This window comes from Girardinichthys multiradiatus, chromosome 1 (genome assembly GCF_021462225.1).
Source record: "Girardinichthys multiradiatus isolate DD_20200921_A chromosome 1, DD_fGirMul_XY1, whole genome shotgun sequence".
Taxonomy (NCBI): domain Eukaryota; kingdom Metazoa; phylum Chordata; class Actinopteri; order Cyprinodontiformes; family Goodeidae; genus Girardinichthys; species Girardinichthys multiradiatus.
In genome coordinates, this window is record NC_061794.1 from 35,330,778 (window position 1) to 35,352,852 (window position 22,075).

The 22,075-nt window shown below is 38.9% G+C and overlaps 2 protein-coding genes across 3 annotated transcripts in view; one reads left to right on the top strand and one right to left on the bottom strand.

The window, feature by feature from the left end:
* Positions 1–12,492, bottom strand: part of LOC124876197 (acid-sensing ion channel 1A-like) — a 99,834-nt gene extending 87,342 nt beyond the window's left edge. The window contains exons 1-2 of the mRNA XM_047378792.1: positions 11,638–12,492; positions 365–560 (exon numbers count right to left, since the gene is read on the bottom strand). Of these exons, the coding sequence (XP_047234748.1) occupies positions 365–560; positions 11,638–12,026 (585 nt within the window). The 5' untranslated portion in view covers positions 12,027–12,492. The remainder of the gene's footprint in view (positions 1–364; positions 561–11,637) is intronic.
* A 4,803-nt stretch (positions 12,493–17,295) lies between these two features.
* On the top strand, positions 17,296–21,644 carry spryd4 (SPRY domain containing 4). 2 transcript variants are annotated; one of them, XM_047346846.1, is made up of 2 exons: positions 17,296–17,475; positions 20,716–21,644. In XM_047346846.1, exons 1-2 carry the CDS (start codon positions 17,343–17,345, stop codon positions 21,252–21,254), a joined length of 672 nt encoding a protein of 223 aa, XP_047202802.1. In that variant the 5' UTR covers positions 17,296–17,342; the 3' UTR covers positions 21,255–21,644. The 2 variants fall into 2 exon arrangements, with proteins under 2 accessions (XP_047202802.1, XP_047202884.1); XM_047346928.1 differs by lacking the exon at positions 17,296–17,475 and adding an exon at positions 19,688–20,626.
* The last annotated feature ends 431 nt before the right edge of the window (positions 21,645–22,075 follow it).

Consider the following 22,075-nt stretch of genomic DNA (forward strand, 5'->3'; position numbering starts at 1 on the left):
AGAATATGTATGCAAGGATAATAATTCAGGTGCTTAAAACCCTCCTATTTTTTCTCTCTCTTTGTTTCAGTGTGCCTCCATGGACCAATCACATTTGCGTGGGCTTTGATTGGATGTGAACATTGTGTAAAAAACTAAAAAGGTTGAACAAAGTGGACAAAATGTACTGTGTATGAGAAAAATTAAATGGACTCATACACAAACCATCTCACCAAAGAGGAAAACTTGGCTCTAATATTTGCAATCCAGCTTCCAAATATTTACTGGCAGCACCTGCAGCACCTGCAGCCCCTGACTCTTGGCTGTTGGTGAAGGAGCCTTACAGCCATTTAGTACAACAAACCCTCTTGAGGGGAAGGCTCACCACTTTGAAGTGCTCCGGTCTGCACTCTGTGCCGTGAAAATGGCAGGACAGCAGCATGTCGTTAATGTCGTGACCGGTGCGGTCGTAGAATTCTAGCATGTTAAAAGGTCGAGGCTTGAAATTCTGGAAGTCGGTTTTCAGCTTCAGGCTCTCCAGCACGCTCTCCTCCACAAGGTGTATGTCCCGGATCTCATACCTGGAGAAAGAGAAAAATTCCCTTTCATTTTACATGCAAATTTAATGCCTTTTAATTTAGCATCGACTAATGAGTCAGCACAATCCCGAGATAGAACAGTCACCTACTTATGAACAAAATGTCAACCTCAGTTTCATCCTCTGAACATTTTTTGCACTGTTCACGCAGGTTCCTGAGTTTTTAATCAGTGAACTTTTGCTCTGCTCAACTGGAGCTAAAAATAATATTCCTGATAAATCAAAAGGGACAGAAAACTGACAATAAAACTCAACATGATGGTTTTCCTGTGGCATTTCGCTGCCTTCAAAATGGATGGGTATTACCAGAGTGGAACAGTTTATTGAACGTTCCATAATAAAGTTCAGACACAGACCCAAGAGTTTGAGTTTGACGGGTGGCTCCTAACTTTTGCTTCGCCTGAACAGCACCTTCAGAACTGAGCCTGACGGGGTTATTATTAAAGTCGGCTGTATAGTAAAGGGAATTTTCTGACAGTGATGAAATCACCAGTAAATATCCAAGCAAAGGTTCAGCTGGAGGCTCAAACCATCAGAAAACAAATACCCTAGAGCCCATGTCATTGAGAGGCTGGCTGTTCTCAGAAAGCTAATTAAAGGCTAACTAAGTGGGACAAACAGATGTAAGCATCCAGTTAATCTAATTGGATGGTTTTTAACATGCAGAAGCAATTTGACGGAATCAAGTGCAGATTTAAAACATATAGATAACAATCGGAAACAAAAAAGCTGATGACATATTGGCTCCTGTCGTTGACAACTAGCTAAATCACAGAAACAGACTCTGGAGCTGCTCGTGGATTTTATTGACCATGAACCCAAAACAAGCAGTGGAAAAGCATCATTTAGCAGCCAAGTGTCTAATTACTAATTAACTCTTTGAATTTAGGCCTCATCAAATTAAAGCTGAGACTTGGCACTGTAATAGAGTGCACTGTGTTAATCCCAATTGAAAAGACTGGAGCACAGAGCCGGAGGAACAAATGATGCACGACTCTGTGTGTACTGTTTCTGGACTGAAACGGCCTCTTCAGCCTAAATTGTACGCTGCTAGAAGCCAGAAGCTATTGCTCCCAGTCTGCCAGTTGATACGAAGCACACATTGGATTTTTAGAGCAATAAGAGCAGTGGTTGGACAAAGTTCAGATGAGTATAAACCAGTTTACATTTTATAAATTTGGTTGCCCCACTTCCTGTAGATTATTCCAAAGAAAATGATATATTCCACTTAACATTGCTTTTGGAAACATCTACAGTGGTAGTCACAATTATTACAACCCCGTGTAAAGATGAGGAATAATAGTTGAAAAATTGTATATTTTTTATTGCAGTAGCATAATGTGACATTAAGATATTTTGAGTACATTTATTCAGTGGGGAGAAAAAAATGTCACACTTGGAAATAATTGTTTATAACAAATCACCAAAGATGCAGTTGTTGATACCCGTGCTGCTAATAATTTATACAACCTCCTTTGGCAATAATATAGCACTTAGTCTTCTATAACATTTCACAAGGCTGAAGAATGCAGAGAGAATGATCTTTGATCATTCTTCTTTGAACAATCTGTCTATATCAATGTGTCCAACTCCAGTCCTTAGGGACTAATGTCCCTGCTCCAGCACAACTGATTCGAAAGTGAGTGTTTGTTCTGATAAATGTTCTATCCTTTATAGTCATCCATCACTATGTTTTGAGATTGGGAGCAGTACATGCTGATTATCTCTAATGTACTAGTTATTGAGCCACAAAAAGGAACAAAATGTAAAACATTTTTCTTTGTCAGCATAAGCTTTACACATTATTACAAGGGGCACCAATAAAAGTGAAGCGATCTGTTTATACATTTTGAGCTACTTTGAGTTGATTAGCAGCTCAAACATGGCTGCTAACCAGTACGTTGTTAGCAAACTCACTGCCAATGTTCACACCTGGCATTAATGTGTCTCCCGGCTAACGCAATGCGACAGCTCTGAGAACAGCATGCACCCAAGGCTCTATGAGGTGCCATTTAGATCAAATGTTTCACTTCACATTTTCAGATGGTCTGGTGAAAAGGGACAAATAAAAAAGAAATTCAAAATCATGTACTGGAATGGGTACTGAAAAACAATGCAGAAACCCTTGATAAAGGATAATGAGACCAGTATGACAAAAAAGAGGAAAACTCTTGTATAAAAACTTTATTTCCCGTTATGACTTTATTAGGTATGTACCTGGCAAGAGCTCGTGACATTTATTGCCTTAGTAAGTTAACACATATTCATGTGTCCCCAAATAAAACAGAAAAAAACAAATATAAAAAGCCATTCCACTGATGTGTTACAACAAGTTCACCCAGCACAGGGTAGATATCTTTCTGCTTTAATGTAGTTGTTGGCATGATGATAATTGCTGTAATTGGCTGGTTTCCAGTAATGAGCCATGCTGGTGCACATAGATGAAAGTTTGCACACCCAGACATGCACATATTTCAATATTTGGTATTTGCAAGCAAAAATAATCTGTAGATAGGCTAATATTAATTGAATAACAAAAAAAGACTGGATGTTTGTTTGCAGAAGAATCAATCTGCATGCAGTAATCTGTCGACTTTGGGATAGAAAGGAAAATCATGACAATCCTGCATATGTTCAAACTGTACAACTTGTATAAAAGTGCCATTTAGTGGCACAGCTTACCCTTCTGAAGTTTATATATGGTTCCTACTACAACTACGTATTCTTATGAGGAGCAGAAAACAAGTTCGTCATTGGCACATTTGTAATACTATCTACCTAACCTGTAGAATCATCTTCCTGAACACCTAAGGGCAGCTGAGAGAACTGCTGTTTTAAAAGGCAGTTCTACCAATGTCCTGTCTGAATACGGCAAATAAAGGCCACTAGTGCCATAAAAACCATTGAAAATAAGATGTCATTTTAGTTTTGCCTGTTGTTATTTATTTGTATGCATCAACGGCTTTAGAGTTTTTTTTTATTGATATATATATATATATATATATATATGAAAAAATGGCATTTTGAAAATAATTGATCCCTCTCCATTGGAAATATTACAATCTTTATTGGCATTGCAGCACTTAATCAATATTTTTGATAACTTATATTTGGTGAAGAGCTCCAACTGTCCTTTATGATCTTCTGATCATAAAACTTCCCCCTAACTCCTGAGCACAAAGGATTCTAACTTTTGGCGGCAAGCTAGCACAGTGAGATTGAAGACAAAGGGAAATGGAGAATTTTACCATGAGGTCGATTTAACAGTCCAGTCTGACAACGCACCCGCGTTGACTCTCAGATAGTAAACACAAGCAGCTCTAGGACCGCGGCGGATCCCGATATCAACATAACACATCAAAGTTTCAATAAGCAAGTTTACATGCACATATCATTCAGAACACATGAGATCCTAACTAGCGATTCTGATCGCTTCTACAACCTCTGACCCTGCCCAGGCCTTCTAATAAAGAAATAAAAGATTAAAATAAAAGATGGGTTTTACTTGTTGAAGCCTCCTTCGGGGCAGCGAGTGGGAGGAAAAAGGGGGGTTTGAGTGTCGCTGCGCGTCCGCAGTTACACCAAGAGAGCGGCCAGTCCTGTCCTTCGTTGCTTTTTGACGAAAAGGAAAAATAGGATCTGACCATCAGCAGTCGACTAGGGATGAAACACGATGGCGGTTTGTTTCCTCAAACTCCGTGTTTTAGTTACGTGTTAACTCACGTCTTCGATCGGCAAAGTGAAATCTCTGGCCTTCTTAGTCCAAAAACCTCAGTTATGAATTGTTCGTTGACCAACGAGAGAGAGAAATAACTGTAAACTCCACGTGGGAATTTTGTTACTTCCAAGGACGCTCCAGTTGCGTGGCGACCCCGTCAAGATTGCCAGCTGGAAAGGCAAGTTTTAAAATGCCCGCCTTCCTATATAGCGTCTTGTGACGTCAGACTTGAGACGCCCCGTCATAACAGTTGCGATGCCCGATGGGACATGGAGGCGCGCACCGTCCGGGATACAAAATGGCCGCAAGCATCAGGAGGCCTGGTGTCTGTGCAAGTAGTCCAATATTCAGCAACAAGTGGTCCAACATGCTTTATAAATAAAATCTGAATGACTGATCTGTAAATTTAGATATCATGCGGTTTATTTAAATATGTCACTAAATATGGAAACCAACGTATTTATTGTCACATGACAAAAATAACAAATACATTTTTTTTTTGCTATACAGGTCCTTCTCAAAATATTAGCATATTGTGATAAAGTTCATTATTTTCCAAAATGTCATGATGAAAATTTAACATTCATACATTATAGATTCATTGCACACTAACTGAAATATTTCAGGTCTTTTATTGTCTTAATATGGATGAGTTTGGCATACAGCTCATGAAAACCCAAAATTCCTGTCTCACAAAATTAGCATATCATTAAAAGGGTCTCTAAACGAGCTATGAACCTAATTATCTGAATTAACGAGTTAACTCTAAACACCTGCAAAAGATTCCTGAGGCCTTTAAAACTCCCAGCCTGGTTCATCACTCAAAACCCCAATCATGGGTAAGACTGCCGACCTGACTGCTGTCCAGAAGGCCACTATTGACACCCTCAAGCAAGAGGGTAAGACACAGAAAGAAATTTCTGAACGAATAGGCTGTTCCCAGAGTGCTGTATCAAGGCACCTCAGTGGGAAGTCTGTGGGAAGGAAAAAGTGTGGCAGAAAACGCTGCACAATGAGAAGAGGTGACCGGACCCTGAGGAAGATTGTGGAGAAGGGCCGATTCCAGACCTTGGGGGACCTGCGGAAGCAGTGGACTGAGTCTGGAGTAGAAACATCCAGAGCCACCGTGCACAGGCGTGTGCAGGAAATGGGCTACAGGTGCCGCATTCCCCAGGTCAAGCCACTTTTGAACCAGAAACAGCGGCAGAAGTGCCTGACCGGGCTACAGAGAAGCAGCACTGGACTGTTGCTCAGTGGTCCAAAGTACTTTTTTCGGATGAAAGCAAATTCTGCATGTCATTCGGAAATCAAGGTGCCAGAGTCGGGAGGAAGACTGGGGAGAAGGAAATGCCAAAATGCCAGAAGTACAGTGTCAAGTACCCACAGTCAGTGATGGTCTGGGGTGCCGTGTCAGCTGCTGGTGTTGGTCCACTGTGTTTTATCAAGGGCAGGGTCAATGCAGCTAGCTATCAGGAGATTTTGGAGCACTTCATGCTTCCATCTGCTGAAAAGCTTTATGGAGATAAAGATTTCATTTTTCAGCACGACCTGGCACCTGCTCACAGTGCCAAAACCACTGGTAAATGGTTTACTGACCATGGTATCACTGTGCTCAATTGGCCTGCCAACTCTCCTGACCTGAACCCCATAGAGAATCTGTGGGATATTGTGAAGAGAACGTTGAGAGACTCAAGACCCAACACTCTGGATGAGCTAAAGGCTGCTATCGAAGCATCCTGGGCCTCCATAAGACCTCAGCAGTGCCACAGGCTGATTGCCTCCATGCCACGCCGCATTGAAGCAGTCATTTCTGCCAAAGGATTCCCGACCAAGTATTGAGTGCATAACTGTACATGATTATTTGAAGGTTGATGTTTTTTGTATTAAAAACACTTTTCTTTTATTGGTCGGATGAAATATGCTAATTTTGTGAGATAGGAATTTTGGGTTTTCATTAGCTGTATGCCAAAATCATCCGTATTAAGACAATAAAAGACCTGAAATATTTCAGTTAGTGTGCAATGAATCTAAAATATATGAATGTTAAATTTTCATCATTACATTATGGAAAATAATTAACTTTATCACAATATGCTAATATTTTGAGAAGGACCTGTATTCTTCTATAAAAACTGATGTCAATTTCTTAACATTTTCTTTTTACCCCGTAACGTTGTTTACAAAGTTTATACATTTTCAAAAATCCCAACATTTCACATAGTGGAATTTCAGTTACATTTCTGTATCCGATCATTGTTTGTACCTCCTGCTGGTCTCTTTAAAGCTACACTGAGAATATTTGACGCTGAGTACCTGAGATGGAGACCTCACACCACACAAGGCATTATTCTATTGCACTGGGAGACTTACTTTCATTGAACTGAACTGTTGGAGGACTCTGCACATGCTGCTTTGTTCTAAAAGAAAGCAGAATAAGTATAAATGTTCCTGCACTTTACCCTGGCTGTGATCTCCCACCATGCTTTTATTCAAATGTCACAACTTTAATGTACTCACAAAAGAAAAGTTTTATTTTAACCTAAACACTAGCACAAACGAAACGCTTTTTAGAAATATTTGTATCGCCATGTGAATAAAGTTCTTTACTGATTTGTTATGAAAGCCACTATTCATGCACCAAGTGCATTTTCAATGAATAAAAATGAGATTCAAAAGCTTGCTTTAACGAATTCAGAGCCAGATGTCACATCAAATACATCTAATTGAAATACTTAGAAAACTTAGAAACCATGTCTTCTAGCAGTCAAACTGAGCAATTCATTAGTAATAAATGAATTTGGTTTAGGTTATAGATTAATGTTTTCTAACATTCTAACATTCAGTCTATCTGGGCTAACCTGGGGGTTGGTTTTCCTTAATTGTGCAGAGGTGAGTCTCTACTGAATAGATATCAGACAAATCTACCACGAAGGCACTTATGAGATAAAATCCCAGAAGAACAAGCCAATGAAAACAGCCAAGACCGACGCATTAGCGGATGTGCAACCTAAATATCATCTCATGAGACATTTCCCAGACCAGTGGCTTTGATCGCTGGAGGTGGGTGGAGAGCAGTCATAAATGCATTTCATGGCACAAGCACTTATATTTCTAGCAGCATAAAGTGTCAATGCATATCTTTTCTACCTTGGTAACAGAAGCAAGATAATCTTACTTTATGGGGTAATATTTAAGATAAATACATGGAAATGGATGATTCTAAAACATTTTTCAGATGTGGAAAAACAGGACTGTTCATGTTTATGCATCAGAATCTCAGAATAAACATTTGAATGTTCACTTTTGAGTTTTTGTTAAAAATTTAGAATAAATCTTGGCTGAAGACTAGCATAAAATGTTCAAGTGCACACATTACCTGAGCTCCAAGTTTTAAGTTGTTATTGCTTTTAAAACATTGGATCCCACACATCCGACACTCTGTTCTCCTGAAATACTGTAGGCTCTAAGTAAAGGAAACCATCTCACTAATTGCTTCATTTTTGCTGCCTGTGTTGACATTTGGAAAAATACTACAGCACCAAAGGGCATGCAATCACAAAGCTTCTACAGCTTGGATAAGTCTCTTGCCTCTCACTGTGAGATCTTTATTTCCTCTTGTGCGTTTTGGACATGATTTCATAACAATAACAGTTTTTCATGTCATCCATGCAAAACAAGACAAAAGAAACTCTTTATTAAAATCCTTATCAGCTCAAACACAAGTGGATGTAACTGTGGACGATAAGAGTTAATTTGTATAAAATTTTCAGACACTGTAAATGACAAAAATGCCCCAAGCTTTTGCCGTTTCACCCGAAATCAAAGCAGCCTCCCTGCATGCTTTTCTCCTGTGTGTGTACAGTATGCAGCACTACTGCCAGCCCCTATATCCAGAGCCTTCAGCTGCACCAACAAAACAGCTGGAGCCTCCTGATTATAATGGTTCACCTCATTCAAGCCTGACAAGCCTGCTCACCAAGCACTGAATGACTCAACAAGGCAGAAATTACCGCACTTTGTTGGATCAGTAAGATTTAAAAACAACTGGTGGATTAATTACTGAAATTTTGACTGAAGTAATCAAGCCAATGTATAGAACATGAACTATTAATGTACTAGCAACATTTAATGGAAGAATTTGTCAGTAGGTTTTCTGGTTTTGTAGGAGCCAAAAATGAAATTGGGCTGCTTTGTAAGATGTTTAATTGTTTGGATTTGGAATTGTTGTTTATATTTTTTGTTGCTGTTTGTTTGTTAATGCGTGGGTCAACTGGAGATGGGCGGAGTTCAGGTGATTGGGCATATTAACCCACCAGCCTGAGTGTCAAAGGGGAGGAGAGGGGGTGTGTGGGCCACTGTATTTTTTGTTGACCGCTAACAATCGAGATCTTTGAGATTTGTATTCGTTAAGTCATATTTTTGGACACGTTATTCTAAGTTGATCATTTTTCCTTAATACCGTAATTAAAAGGCATTTACTTTCGACCTTAGTGGATTCTTTTTTTTCTATGAAGAGCGCGTCAGACAAGGAACGGCCCAACTTCAGCCTCTCAGCGGCTTGTTTGTCTCCTGAAGTCGCTGCAATAGGTTTACTTACCCCTTTAATGCACAAAAATGATAACCTTGCTCAAGATATGCAACCAATACATTTTAGGCAATTTAATTCTATTTTATAAACAAATGCTTTTCAAAAGAAAAGCATATGTCCTCTCAGGTGGAAAACAACTTTTTGTGAAGCCCACATTTCTGTATTAAAAATATGTCTATTGGTCTGATGCAATGCTCCAATAAAATCATCAAAGTGTATATATACAGGGGTTGGACAATGAAACTGAAACACCTGTCATTTTAGTGTGGGAGGTTTCATGGCTAAATTGGACCAGCCTGGTAGCCAGTCTTCATTGATTGCACATTGCACCAGTAAGAGCAGAGTGTGAAGGTTCAATTAGCAGGGTAAGAGCACAGTTTTGCTCAAAATATTGAAATGCACACAACATTATGGGTGACATACCAGAGTTCAAAAGAGGACAAATTGTTGGTGCACGTCTTGCTGGCGCATCTGTGACCAAGACAGCAAATCTTTGTGATGTATCAAGAGCCACGGTATCCAGGGTAATGTCAGCATACCACCAAGAAGGACGAACCACATCCAACAGGATTAACTGTGGACGCAAGAGGAAGCTGTCTGAAAGGGATGTTCGGGTGCTAACCCGGATTGTATCCAAAAAACATAAAACCACGGCTGCCCAAATCACAGCAGAATTAAATGTGTACCTCAACTCTCCTGTTTCCACCAGAACTGTCCATCAGGAGCTCCACAGGGTCAATATACACGGCCGGGCTGCTATAGCCAAACCTTTGGTCACTCATGCCAATGCCAAACATCGGTTTCAATGGTGCAAGGAGCACAAATTTTGGGCTGTGGACAATGTGAAACATGTATTGTTCTCTGATGAGTCCACCTTTACTGTTTTCCCCACATCTGGGAGAGTTACGATGTGGAGAAGCCCCAAAGAAGCGTACCACCCAAACTGTTGCATGCCCAAAGTGAAGCATGGGGGTGGATCAGTGATGGTTTGGGCTGCCATATCATGGCATTCCCTTGGCCCAATACTTGTGCTAGATGGGAGTGTCACTGCCAAGGACTACCGAACCATTCTTGAGGACCATGTGCATCCAATGGTTCAAACATTGTATCCTGAAAGCGGTGCCGTGTATCAGGATGACAATGCACCAATACACACAGCAAGACTGGTGAAAGATTGATTTGATGAACATGAAAGTGAAGTTGAACATCTCCGATGGCCTGCACAGTCACCAGATCTAAATATTATTGAGCCACTTTGGGGTGTTTTGGAGGAGCAAGTCGGGAAACGTTTTCCTTCACCAGTGTCACGTAGGGACCTTGCCACTATCCTGCAAGAAGAATGGCTTAAAATCCCTCTGACCACTGTGCAGGACTTGTATGTGTCATTCCCAAGATGAATTGACGCTGTATTGGCCGCAAAAGGAGGCCCTACACCATACTAATAAATTATTGTGGTCTAAAACCAGGTGTTTTAGACCACAATAATAATAATAATAATATATATATATATCAACTTTTGAGTCTTAGATGAGTAATTGTTCTCTTGAAGGCTGAGCAGGGCTCTATGGGGTTCCTCAATTTATCATTAAAAGCAAAGCTTTCAGATAAGATAAAGATACTCGTCAAAAAAAAAGATCATTACAAAGTTAGATTTAACATTGCTAAGGGAACTAAATCATTCAAGAAAAATCGATTATGTTGGGCTTTATAAAGAAAGCTTTGAGATACTTTTCAAATTAAAGCTTCAATTTTTCATAGAGGACATTATTTCATAAGGAGATGCCACATTACTAATTGACCCAAATAATCCAACAAGAAATAATTAGAATAACCTTAAAAATAAAGCTTAACAACATTGTTAAAAATAAAAGCCTTTTTAATCTAATATATAATCACATTCCACATTAATAATGGAACTAAATCCGTGATGAAAAATACATTAACATGATTTTTCAAAATAAAACTCTTTAATATAAATGTCTAAGTACATTATTTCAAAAGTAGTTTCCATTGTACTGGTTGAACTAAACCTGTCATGAAGAATGGATTATTTTGGGCTTTTAAAATAAAGCTCCCAGAGATTAACCAAAATAAACGTCTGCTTTTTCATTGTTCAAACATTACAAGAGTAGGTTTCATAGCCCTTGTGTACTTTAAAGCCCAAACAGGGAATGTGGTGGATGTAATCCATCAATGAAAAAGGCATGATGATATTTGGCAGTAAACAAGTGGAAGGCAACACCATAACAATTTCTTGTTCTTTTGATTTTTCCTAAAGTAGCCCAAAGTAGTACAAAGGGAACTTAATAGGTGTGAAGGGATCATCTTAGCCTTTTAAAATATACTCTTATACGCTCTTCATAATATGAGTCTCAAAAGATTTCCTTAACGAAAAACTAGGTTCTACATGATGGACCCAAACTAAGTAGGAAAAAAGTGATTCTGCTCATAGAGGCGTTACCAGATAAGTCTCGCTTTTACATGGTTTAAATATGCAGCTGATTCCTAGTGGCCTTTAAAGCCTAAAGCTGATACATTTTGGACCGTACCCCGCAACGAAAACTTTATGATTGGGGTGAGTGGTAGACACCGTCAAATCTTCATTAAGATGCAAATTATTCAAGTCTAATATATATCTGAGAAGTGGACTAAGCAAAGAACAACAGCGACAAAAACAAAAGCTATAGCAGTTTTGGCTTTAAAAGTCTACACTGTTGAAACATCTTGTTGAGGTGAAATATTTATGGTTATTACCTGTTGTTGAGCAGGGCCAGCAACTCCCCGACATAGAACAGGTCGTTGGGGGTCAGCCGGGTAAAGCGGAACGCGTTTAGGTTGCAGAAGGTCACCGCCGGGAACGTCATGGCCGGGGTCGAGACCTCGTCCAGCTTGGTGACATGTGGGTACTCGAGGTAGAAGTGGATCCGATCCACGCACACGTAGAGCAGGAAAGTCAGCGAGGCCAAGAAGAAGACAAACCACAGGAAACGTTTGATGCAGAAGCGCTCGTAAGTGAAGATGTGGGAGATTCCGTGCAGGGTCGAGCTGTGAGCAAAAACTTCTATTGCTGGAGGCTGGTTTGAGTCCAGTTGTTCTGTTTCCACTGTCAGATCCATCGTTAACATGCGAGTGTTTGAATGCATCGAATCAAAACTAGGAAAGTATAAATTTAGCAGTGAGGATCTCTGGCATCATCCTTTCGAGCGTACAGAGGACCAGTGTTTGACCCGATGCAGTTTTGTACTCAGCTCTGCGTTTAAACAAACCGTTTGAGTGTTCCGCTAAAAGCATCACCGAGCTGCCAGAGCCCGGTCCATCACCAACGCGCTCCAGTTCTGGTCTGCAGATTTCTCCGCGGGAGAAAATAAGTCGTGAATCGCTGGTCGATTATAAGTCCAGCGGAGCGCGGATAATTATTGCACGCCAACAAAAAGAAACCTCTGAGCTCGGAGACAGAAAGGAATCTCTTTGGACACTTCAGAGCATTGAGCAGGAGCCCCCTCAACCCGCTAAATAAATGCTAAATGAGGGCAATTTGTCCACTGTTGCACCGTGTTGAGGAGGAGTCTGTGGTCGGTGCTGTGTCGTGCGGGCTTGTTGTGTCTCTACGCTGCTGTGCGTGTGTCAGTCTGAGAGCAGAGGAGAGCGGACTGACGCTCCTCTGCTGTTCACCTGTCACTTTAGGTTTTTATGCCTTCTACCCAGACGGCTGCACCAGCAGCTTAAAAACAGGCTCACAATTTAAACTACATTTACTTTTATTTATTTGTCTTATTTGTCATAGAGCATGCTGTATGCACATGAATATTAAGCTCAAAAGAGAAGAAAATGCATAGCTGATTAAAAAATTTCATCTGTGCCGAATCTTCCTAATCTTCCTCATCTGTGTTCCTGTTACCATGGTTGCCAAGCTTTTGTTTTGCTTGGCTCAGCATCGGTTCAAAACTGTCAAATCTGGTGATAAAAGAGAGAAACGAGGAGGACAAAGAAAAGAGAGAGGGCAATAATTGAATGTCCCTGATAGGCAGTTAGGTGCTAGATTTATCATGTAATAATGTGTATTTTCATTAAGTGAGATTAACCACGATCATGAAAAGGAAGTTTGAGAATTTACAAGGATACATGTGGATATTTTTCTACAGCATACCTTAATTGTTAATCATAAAAAATAAAACCTTTATTCAGTTCCAAGCTACTGTTGATACAACCTCACTTAGGTCAGTGCTCACGACTTAACAATGAAGAGGGGATTTGGCAAAAATGTCATCTATGTTTGAGTACCAAGGTGAAAGCCAAGGAGCAAAAATAACTCAAATGCCCTTCTCACATCTCCCAGAAAAATACATAAAATCATTTTGATGATCCCCCGGACTTCTGGAAAAATATTATTGGGAGTACATTTCAGAAAATGAACAGGATATTGTCAGTCAAACATGCTGGTGTTATTGTGTTGACCTGGGGCTGATTTGCTGCTTCAGAACCTGGATGACTTGCCATAGTGGATGGAACCGTGGACCTGGAGCAAACCATTCTGAGATTTGTTGGACCATTGGTTCATCACAATAATCTCAAAGACACTTATGTTATACCACAAGACAATAGTCTAAAACACACCAGCAAGTCCACATCTTAATGAAAAAAGAAACAACAAAACAAACAACAAAAACATATAAACAAACAAAAGTTTTGAAGTGGCCTGGTCAAATGCTTGATGGTAGCTGTTGCTGCCACCAAGAGTGGTTTATGGGGCAATTACTTTCGTCACCAAGAATGAGCTTGGGGGGGGGGGATTGACTGTCGTTAAAATATGCTTTAAAAATAAAATTTGCTTCATTTATTGTACATTTGCAACTGAATTAGCAGCAGTCTACTGAACACTTGCACAAAGAGGGGAATAAATATTGGACCAGCACTTAAAAGACAGGGACTGATTGTTTTACACAACCAGTCAATGTTGCATAATGTTGTATATTTGTCAGACCATTGTGCAGATCAATCCTCGGGAGTTGCACGGTGAGTTGCACAGCTTCTCTTTTAATAACAATAATGATAAATAAATAAAAAAAACAACTAACAAGAGTAGTCAGCCTGTGAAACAACCATGGCAGTAACAAACATGGTAGTGTACGGAAGGAACCAGTGAAGAATAAATGAATTCAAGGAGTATAAATACAGAGGTAGGTTGGAGAATGGACCAATGAACATGGGAAGTTAATCAGAAGGGAATGAGAAGCAGCTGGTTGGAATAGGGACTGAAGGGAACTCAGTGCAAGTGAACAATTTACACAGATGAACATGGAATGCAGGGAGGTAACAGAGAACATCTAAATGAACTGAAGCACGTAAACAATGAGACTAAATAAAGAACATTAACAGGAGGGAACCAGATCTGTAGGGAAAATATAAACTAACACATCTAACACAGGAATCCAGGGAATTAACAAAAAACATAAACACCAGAATGAATCTAATAAACCTGAATGGACTGAAATAAAGCAAGTGAAGAACATGGCAGAGCAAAGAAGGTAAACAGAACAAACTCAAACCCCCAAACACAGGCAGATTATGACAGCCAAATTGAATCAATTGAATGAGAAAGTGTGTCCAAACTTTTGACTGGTAGTGTTTTTTCATTATTTTATCATTTGTCTTCTGTTTTTTCTTTTTAAGAAACAACTAGAATCTATTTTCTCTCACATGAAATGGAAAAAAATGACTTAAAGAAGTGGTTCAGCAGGTACAATCATTTAAGGCATATTATCCTGGCTATAGTTTACTGTTAAATCACTCATCTTCATCAAGAAGAAACTGCATGCTGTGATGGAACACTCTAGAACAAGTTCAAACAGCGACAGAGTGGTGTTCCAGACAGCTATCAGGTCTCAAAGAGATATGCAGGAACCATCACTGTTAGTGTTGGTTGTTCCTACCTAATCTGTCCTATCTAGTATTTATTTATTTTTTGTTAACATTGTCTCTGTGGCACAAAAAGACAGACAATGGCTATGAAAATGTTTTCTAATCAATCATTTGTCAAACAATTTTGTGGAGATATGCAGACAATGTCAGATGTATAATTCCAAGCATATTATTTATGAAATAATTTAGTTTTTGGCATTTTATTTTCTTTCAAAGGAATTTAAGCGAGGTGTTCTGGTTTTGGCATCTGATCAGGAGTCCTCACTTCAGAGATGTTGCTGGTACACCCACTAGGAGGGCACATTGGGGAAAACCTAAATCTCACTGGGTGAACAGTGTGTCATTTCTGCCCTGGAGATGCATCAAGATTCCCCATAATGAGTGGGAGAGTGTTGCTAGTAAGAGGAATGGCGTGACCCCCCTGGACCTGTGACAGTTCTGACTCACCCTCAAATAAATGGGAACAATGGATGAATGGATATTTTATGGGCATAAAAATTGAGATAAAAATAAAAGCAACATGGGTAAAGAAAAAGGACTGCACCTTTTATGTGCCAGTATCCCAATTTCTAGTTTTTGTAATGTTTTCCTTATAAACACTCTCTGCTTCCTATTTTGGCACTATTTCATAGCAAGAAATTATTTTGTTAATTGCAGCTGGCATAAGAAGAAATGTGTTAGTGAAAAAGCATGTTGTATCATTACATGCTAAGTTTCGTGTCTTTACACAAAGAGCTTGCTGTGATATATCATTTATGAAGCTGCTACCCTGAAAGCAGGTGAGGATTAAAGAAGAAACATTGTTTTCTTTAAGACAAAAACTAGTTTTGTGAGCTATGCCCAAATAATCTGATCTAAAAAACAGACTGGAAAAACATTTGGAATATTCAGCCTAATTTAACTTTTCAAAGAGTTGAAGTTAAGAACAACTGACATTTAAAAACAGGAGCTTAATGTAATTTCCGAAAAGCTTAAAAACAAAACAAAGTTAATATCAGCAGTACAAACAGAAATAATCTGTACCATGTTTGGACTTTAATCCATAAAATACTGAAGACATTTTGTCCCCAGCTGGATACTAGCAATAAATAACAATAGTAGCCGAAACACAATGTCAAATGAAACTCCGCTGATTCAGAAAATATTTATCACAAGTGAAGAAAAATAGATCACCCTCTTGCAATACATCAGATTAAAAAGCAAATTCTTCTTTGCTTATTGGTAGTTTTAGCACTGTGTATTTCTCTGTTTGACCTGGTGCAGTTCTTTTTCACATAACTCGCATAAACAGCTGTATATGATGTAGAACTATGAATAGGTTTGATAAAAAATAAGGAAAATTTTTCCAATGTATGTCCTTTTTATTATCTGATCGTATTATATGATCAAATTAAGTGTTCCAGTGTTAAAATGATCTGCTTGGAAAACAACTTTTGTTCACAATTTTTATGGTCTTCACATGAGTTCTAAATGTTGAAATCTTAGTGCACAGTGCTGTTTGTGAATGCTTTCCTTTAGTTTACTTTAGTGTAAAATTAAGGTTAAAACAGCATATACTTTAAGATGGGAGTATGTTAAGCATTACGCAGACACAAATATTGTTCTAAGTGTTCTTGATGAACCCAATAAAGGTTACATCATTCCCCGTTACACAGTCCAATTAAAGTTATAAATGAAAGTTGTAATATTTTTATTGTTTCTACAGAGAATTCAGTAACATATAAATGATTTGATAAATATTTTTCTTTGAAAATTTGATACCTTATGATTCTTTTTTCTTTTCATCATTTCATTTTTTACTTTGTTGTTATTTTACATTTTTAATGCTTAGTTTCAGTTTTTAAGCCCTGTTGTGATCTCTTTGTTTAATTTAACTGACATTTTGTTATTTACACGTTTTTCCTTGGACGGAAAAACAGACTTTCAGTTCTTTTAATGCCTAAATGAGCACTTTTAAAGTAAATATTTCTTGACTGGACACAAAGTATCCTCAAATGGACCCAACAACATTCCCTAATGCATTGCACTTCATTTTATGTACCTGTCTTTGATTTGTTTATTTGTCTAATCTTAGTCGGCAGTAGGTCAGATCTCACAGTGTTTTCATATGTTTTAGTATTTTACTTTATGTATCACTATCCTGTTTGTTGTGTTGTCCAATGTATGTATTTTCCTTTGTGTCTCACGTCAATTCCAGATGATATTTATGACATTGGGAATTATTAACTGACCTGACTTGAGGTCAACCCATTTATCTATAACAAACTTTTTTACTTACATTTGATGCAAGAGACTATTAATTGACTAATGACATATTTTGTTAACATTTACTGCTTGCAAGAATAGTGTTGTTAGTTACAACTAAGTTTTGCTTTTGAAAAATGTGGGGCAGTCCAAGCCGGCTGAGTGGTCGCTGTCCATGGTGCTGATATTTGTAGCGTAATGTTCCTCTCCGGAGCTGCAGAGGGCGCCAGTGCGCAAACATTACTACATCCCACCAGCAGAAGGAAAAACAACATGTGAGCAGCAGGACGAAAAACATGGCGATGCCTATCAGGATCTATCCTTTTTGTCGCTGGGCGGGTCGAACAGTGTCCAAGCTGTCTGCAGGACACAGACAGGAAGTCAGTCTGTCAGCAAGGAGGCGCTTTCTATCCACATCAACGGGGGACAGTAAGTTGATATTTTATAGAAGTTAGTTATTGATTGTGCTAACATAGAGGTCAATGTCCGATATTAGGCGCTGCTGACTGTGAGAGCTAATGACTAAAGATTTCTGTTGCCAAATTTTCCATCTTCTGCGTTTGCCCTTCATGTTAAACCGGCGCAACTGGGGTTACAAAACCCCAAATAAAATCCAAAATCATGTGATCTAAAAACTGTGCATAACGTTTACATAAAAAAAAATACTGTTGACCTTAATAGTAGCGGTTCCTACTGCATGTGCATAAACATGTGTTGAAATGATCGAGACATCGTCTCCTTGCAATGCATGTTGGTAAAGTGCTTGATATTCAAGCATGTCCGGACTTGTATTGAGACATACTGAGACTTGTCCGCCAGTATAAGAAAGGTTTGTAACACACTTTATGTACAGAGCTGCTCCACGAGTTCAAATAACAATTCTTAATATAGACCTGCCCTTTGAAATAGATAGTTTAAGGTATTTAAATGGACGGTAATCTTCTTTAACTAAAGTCTGTATGTGAATGCTGACATATTACATTGATATGCTGGGTTGATATAGGCTTTTTACAGATTTAAGATCATGGCTCCAAGATTTGGAGTTTTTGAAAGATAATCTTGTAATCACATGATTGGGTTCAAGGACATGTTGGCATTCTTGGTAATGAGGAAGCAGACACTGCTGCAAGTGTCTGTTAGCTGGAATTAATATGTTAACAAACTACCCGAAATTAATCCTTTCCTAAATAAGAGACTAGTAATTATCAATTGGTTTATGCAATGTATCGTTTTGGTCAAGTTTATTTATATATTAATAATCCTTGGAAGTTTACTGGTAAGAGCTGGTTCTAATCCAATCTTTCTAATAGAGGTAATTAGCTCATTAAGTCCTCTGTTGTAAGGAATTCATCCTGTGCTAGAAGAAACATGATAATATTAATCCTTGAGGTCGCTGGTATGAGGCAGCTGTTGTCCCATCATTCAAATAGTAACAGTACTGGGCACTCACTGAAGTCTAAGTAGAGAAGCTGGGTCACTGGTATAAAACAGTTTAGGTCCAAACTTTAAAATACTAAGAATGTTTGGCTTTCACTGGTATGAAATAGTTGTAATACAACCTATTACAAATCTAAAAATCTCTGGTCATTGGTGTAAAAATAGCTTTAGTCCAAATTTTCAAATACTAATAATATTTGACTTTCGCTGGTAATCCTTCTGAGAAATCTGAAAATCTATGAAAAGTAATGAAATCACACATTTAGGTAAAGTAAGATAGGAGGGGGAAAAAATTGTATTTCAGACTCTATTCTTAGCAGAATAGAGTCTGAAATAGTACAAAAAACCTCAGCAGGGGTAAGCAACACACACAAAAGTAAAGATTTAGCAAGGGTACCTTGGAATCTTGAGGGTGCGAATGTAAGTCTGAGTGTGTTTGCAAGAATTAGACTGTCAACACTGATAGAAGCGCCATTGTCCTTGAGAAGAGAAGTGGAAGTTTTATCAATCGGCTGCATAGTCCTATCAGCACACAGCTGGTAGGGGAGTGCTGGGGAAGAGCGTCGTGTTTATATAACATCCAGGAGATATTTTGTCGATAGCCAGCTTGCAGATGTTGCCAAAGCCACATTGGGGCGCCAGATTTAGAAAAACAATAAATGTTGTGGTTCAGGCAGTTGTGAATTTCCAACTACCTTAAGAGTTTTACTGGTATGTCTCAATTGCGAATCCAAGATTATATCCTTTAACCTCCGTGTCCAGCTTGCGATTCTGCTCTCTTAACATTCCAGTCTGAGTGTTGATCGCTCTACAGACTCCATCCAACATCGCAGGCAGCTTTTTAACGCCTTGAACAGCCGTCCACATCTTGCGAATCACTCGATAAGCCAGGTAACCACCAACTCCAAATAGCAGAAACCCTGTTATCAAAAGTCCAAATATGTACACATCTTCTACGTCCTCGACCGGCATCGTAGTCAGGCACACAATCTTCCACTGCTGCCAAGAATCCATTGTGTATCCAGAGAAGAACGTCCCGTCTAGACAAGAGGGTCTCCTTTACCCTGTCTTCCTGTCGAACAAATTTGATGAATTACGTTGAGAGTCCAGCTGACCAAATCCATAATTTACATTAAAGTTTGGAGGATATGCAAAGCGAGGCTTTGAGAAAAACACAGACAAAAAGCAGAAGCAGGGATCAGCAGGGAGAGAGGGAGAGAAAACGCGTGTGTCTTCCACCGAGGGCAAGAGAAAAGAGTCAATCTAGCCTTACATGTTTACCGAGTTGAAGGTGCAGAGCTGCCATCATGTCAGTTTTGCCAAATGAACCTTTCTGTGAATTATTTATTGCTTCGTTTGTCTGCTTTGAGTAATAATATGCAGAAATTCTACTTTAACGTGTTAATCCTCATTCTTTTCAATATTCTTACTTAATTAAAGAGGTTTTAGAAAGTAAAATAGCTTTTAATGAGGTTCAAGAGAAAGTGCCAGCTCCAGTTTTATCACACTGTATAGAGACTATTGAGTAACACAGCACTGCCCCTCGTCACCATCGCCTGTTGCTGCACACTGTCACTCAGCTGGTTAAAGAAGGCCTTTTGTGACCTTTCTTTCACAATAACACAGACAATCTTGGTCTAGGAACAAAAGGAGCGCCAGCCATCATTCTCAGGGAAGCAACACTACAACCACAGGTGGAGATCTATTAGCAGTGTGTCTTTTAAGCAGCTGATAGCTGGCTGAGGACCTGAGCAGACAGCATGACTGATTAATCAGCTAATATAAGCTCGTTAGACCCGGTGCTCCTCTACAAAGACGAGAGCTGCAACAGTTTTAACACCTATAACTACATTTATTTGGAGTTTATTCTATATTTTTGATCAAGTCTATTTGTCAAAATAAAACTAATTAGTAAATGTTATAAAAGTATAATTGTGATATGTTACAATATTTTTTCAGCAGGAATAATTGTTGCCTTTCTGCTTATAAATCAAAGCATTCTGATGTTATACATTTTTGTATGAGTACAGTTAAACCATGAAAACATGTTATTTCTCTTACTTAAGGTCATCATATCATTTCACACCTGCATACGCCTACTTCAAACTATGATGCTAAATGGCAGTCTACTTGGAGTTCTTGAGTATAAGTCATAAATAACATGCATAAAAATGGTTAAACCTTTTATTTTTAGATGACACATTTTTGCTTTTTTTTTTTTTTTACTTCTAGACCTTCAGTTCAGACTCAATGAGCGCACAGCCCACAGCAGCCTGGACCTCTTCAAGAAAGACACTGGGATCATCTACCGAATGCTGGGCCTGGACCCATCCCAAGTCCAAGACGACCCCGAGCGCTTCCGAGAGTGGGCTGTTGTGTTGGCCGATAAAAAGATAAGCAGCGGACGACACTACTGGGAGGTCACGGTCAAAAAGTCCCAGGAGTTTCGTCTGGGGGTCGCAGAGGCACTAATGTCCAGAGATGAGTGTGTGGGTACCAACGGCTCCTCCTGGGTGTTCGGCTATGCTCAAAGGAAGTGGTTCGCCATGACCAACAGTACGGTAGTTCCTGTGACACTAGTGGGAAAGCCGGACCGAGTGGGGATCTTGCTCGACTATGAAGCGGGTATCCTGGGGCTGGTGGACACTGAAAAACCCAGAATTATTCACACACTCAGAGCTCAGTTCATAGCTCCCGTTTGCCCTGCGTTTGGACTTTGGGACGGGGAGCTCCTCACACATTCTGGTCTGGAAGAGCCAGAAGGCCTGTAGTGAAGATGGATTAATAGACAACTGTCATGGCTAATCAGGCAACATTTATCAGTCCTAAACAACTGTTCAGGACAAACAGCAATAAGACTTCACTACAGATAGTGATTAATTACTGTACATCGTCACATCAAATAATGCAAACTCATCTTGTGTGTATGTCATAAAGGATCGATCGTTTTTTGTGTGTAATTGAATATTCCATCAGAGACTAAATGAGGAAACAAGTACGTGTGGTTGGATTTGATAAATATTTGCTGCCAATTGTTTCTTATACACTGCATGCCGTGGCATTCTCCTCAAATATAAACCTTAAAACACCACAGAACCTCTTTTTGTTCAATTTTATACCAACAATTTTATGTATTGTCTAATAAAATTACTTCACTGAAATTGTTCACATTTTTGTTTTTATTTACAGCGAAATATTTACAATGAACTGAAGAATTTTACAGAAGTTTTGCAGAGTAAAAAAACTTAACTTTGCTTCAAAAAATAAATTACACTCTTGTAGGTAATATGCTTTAGTATATTACATTTATCTCATTTTAAATTTATATGTAAGGTGCTTTTGTGGTTGTCTTTAGAAGCAAAAGTGTTTAATGGTTGCTCTGAGAAACCCTGAATAAAAACCCTATATTCACTTTTCCCTGGTTTCCAAACTCATAGAAGCTCAATAATGAAATTATGATGACGTGTTATCAAGATGTTGACATCACGTTACTCAGTGATTAGAATCAAAACATGGCAATGGGAAAATAAAACAATTTAAATTTAACAGTTATAAACTGTAAATAAATAAAAACTAAATCCATATTCATTCA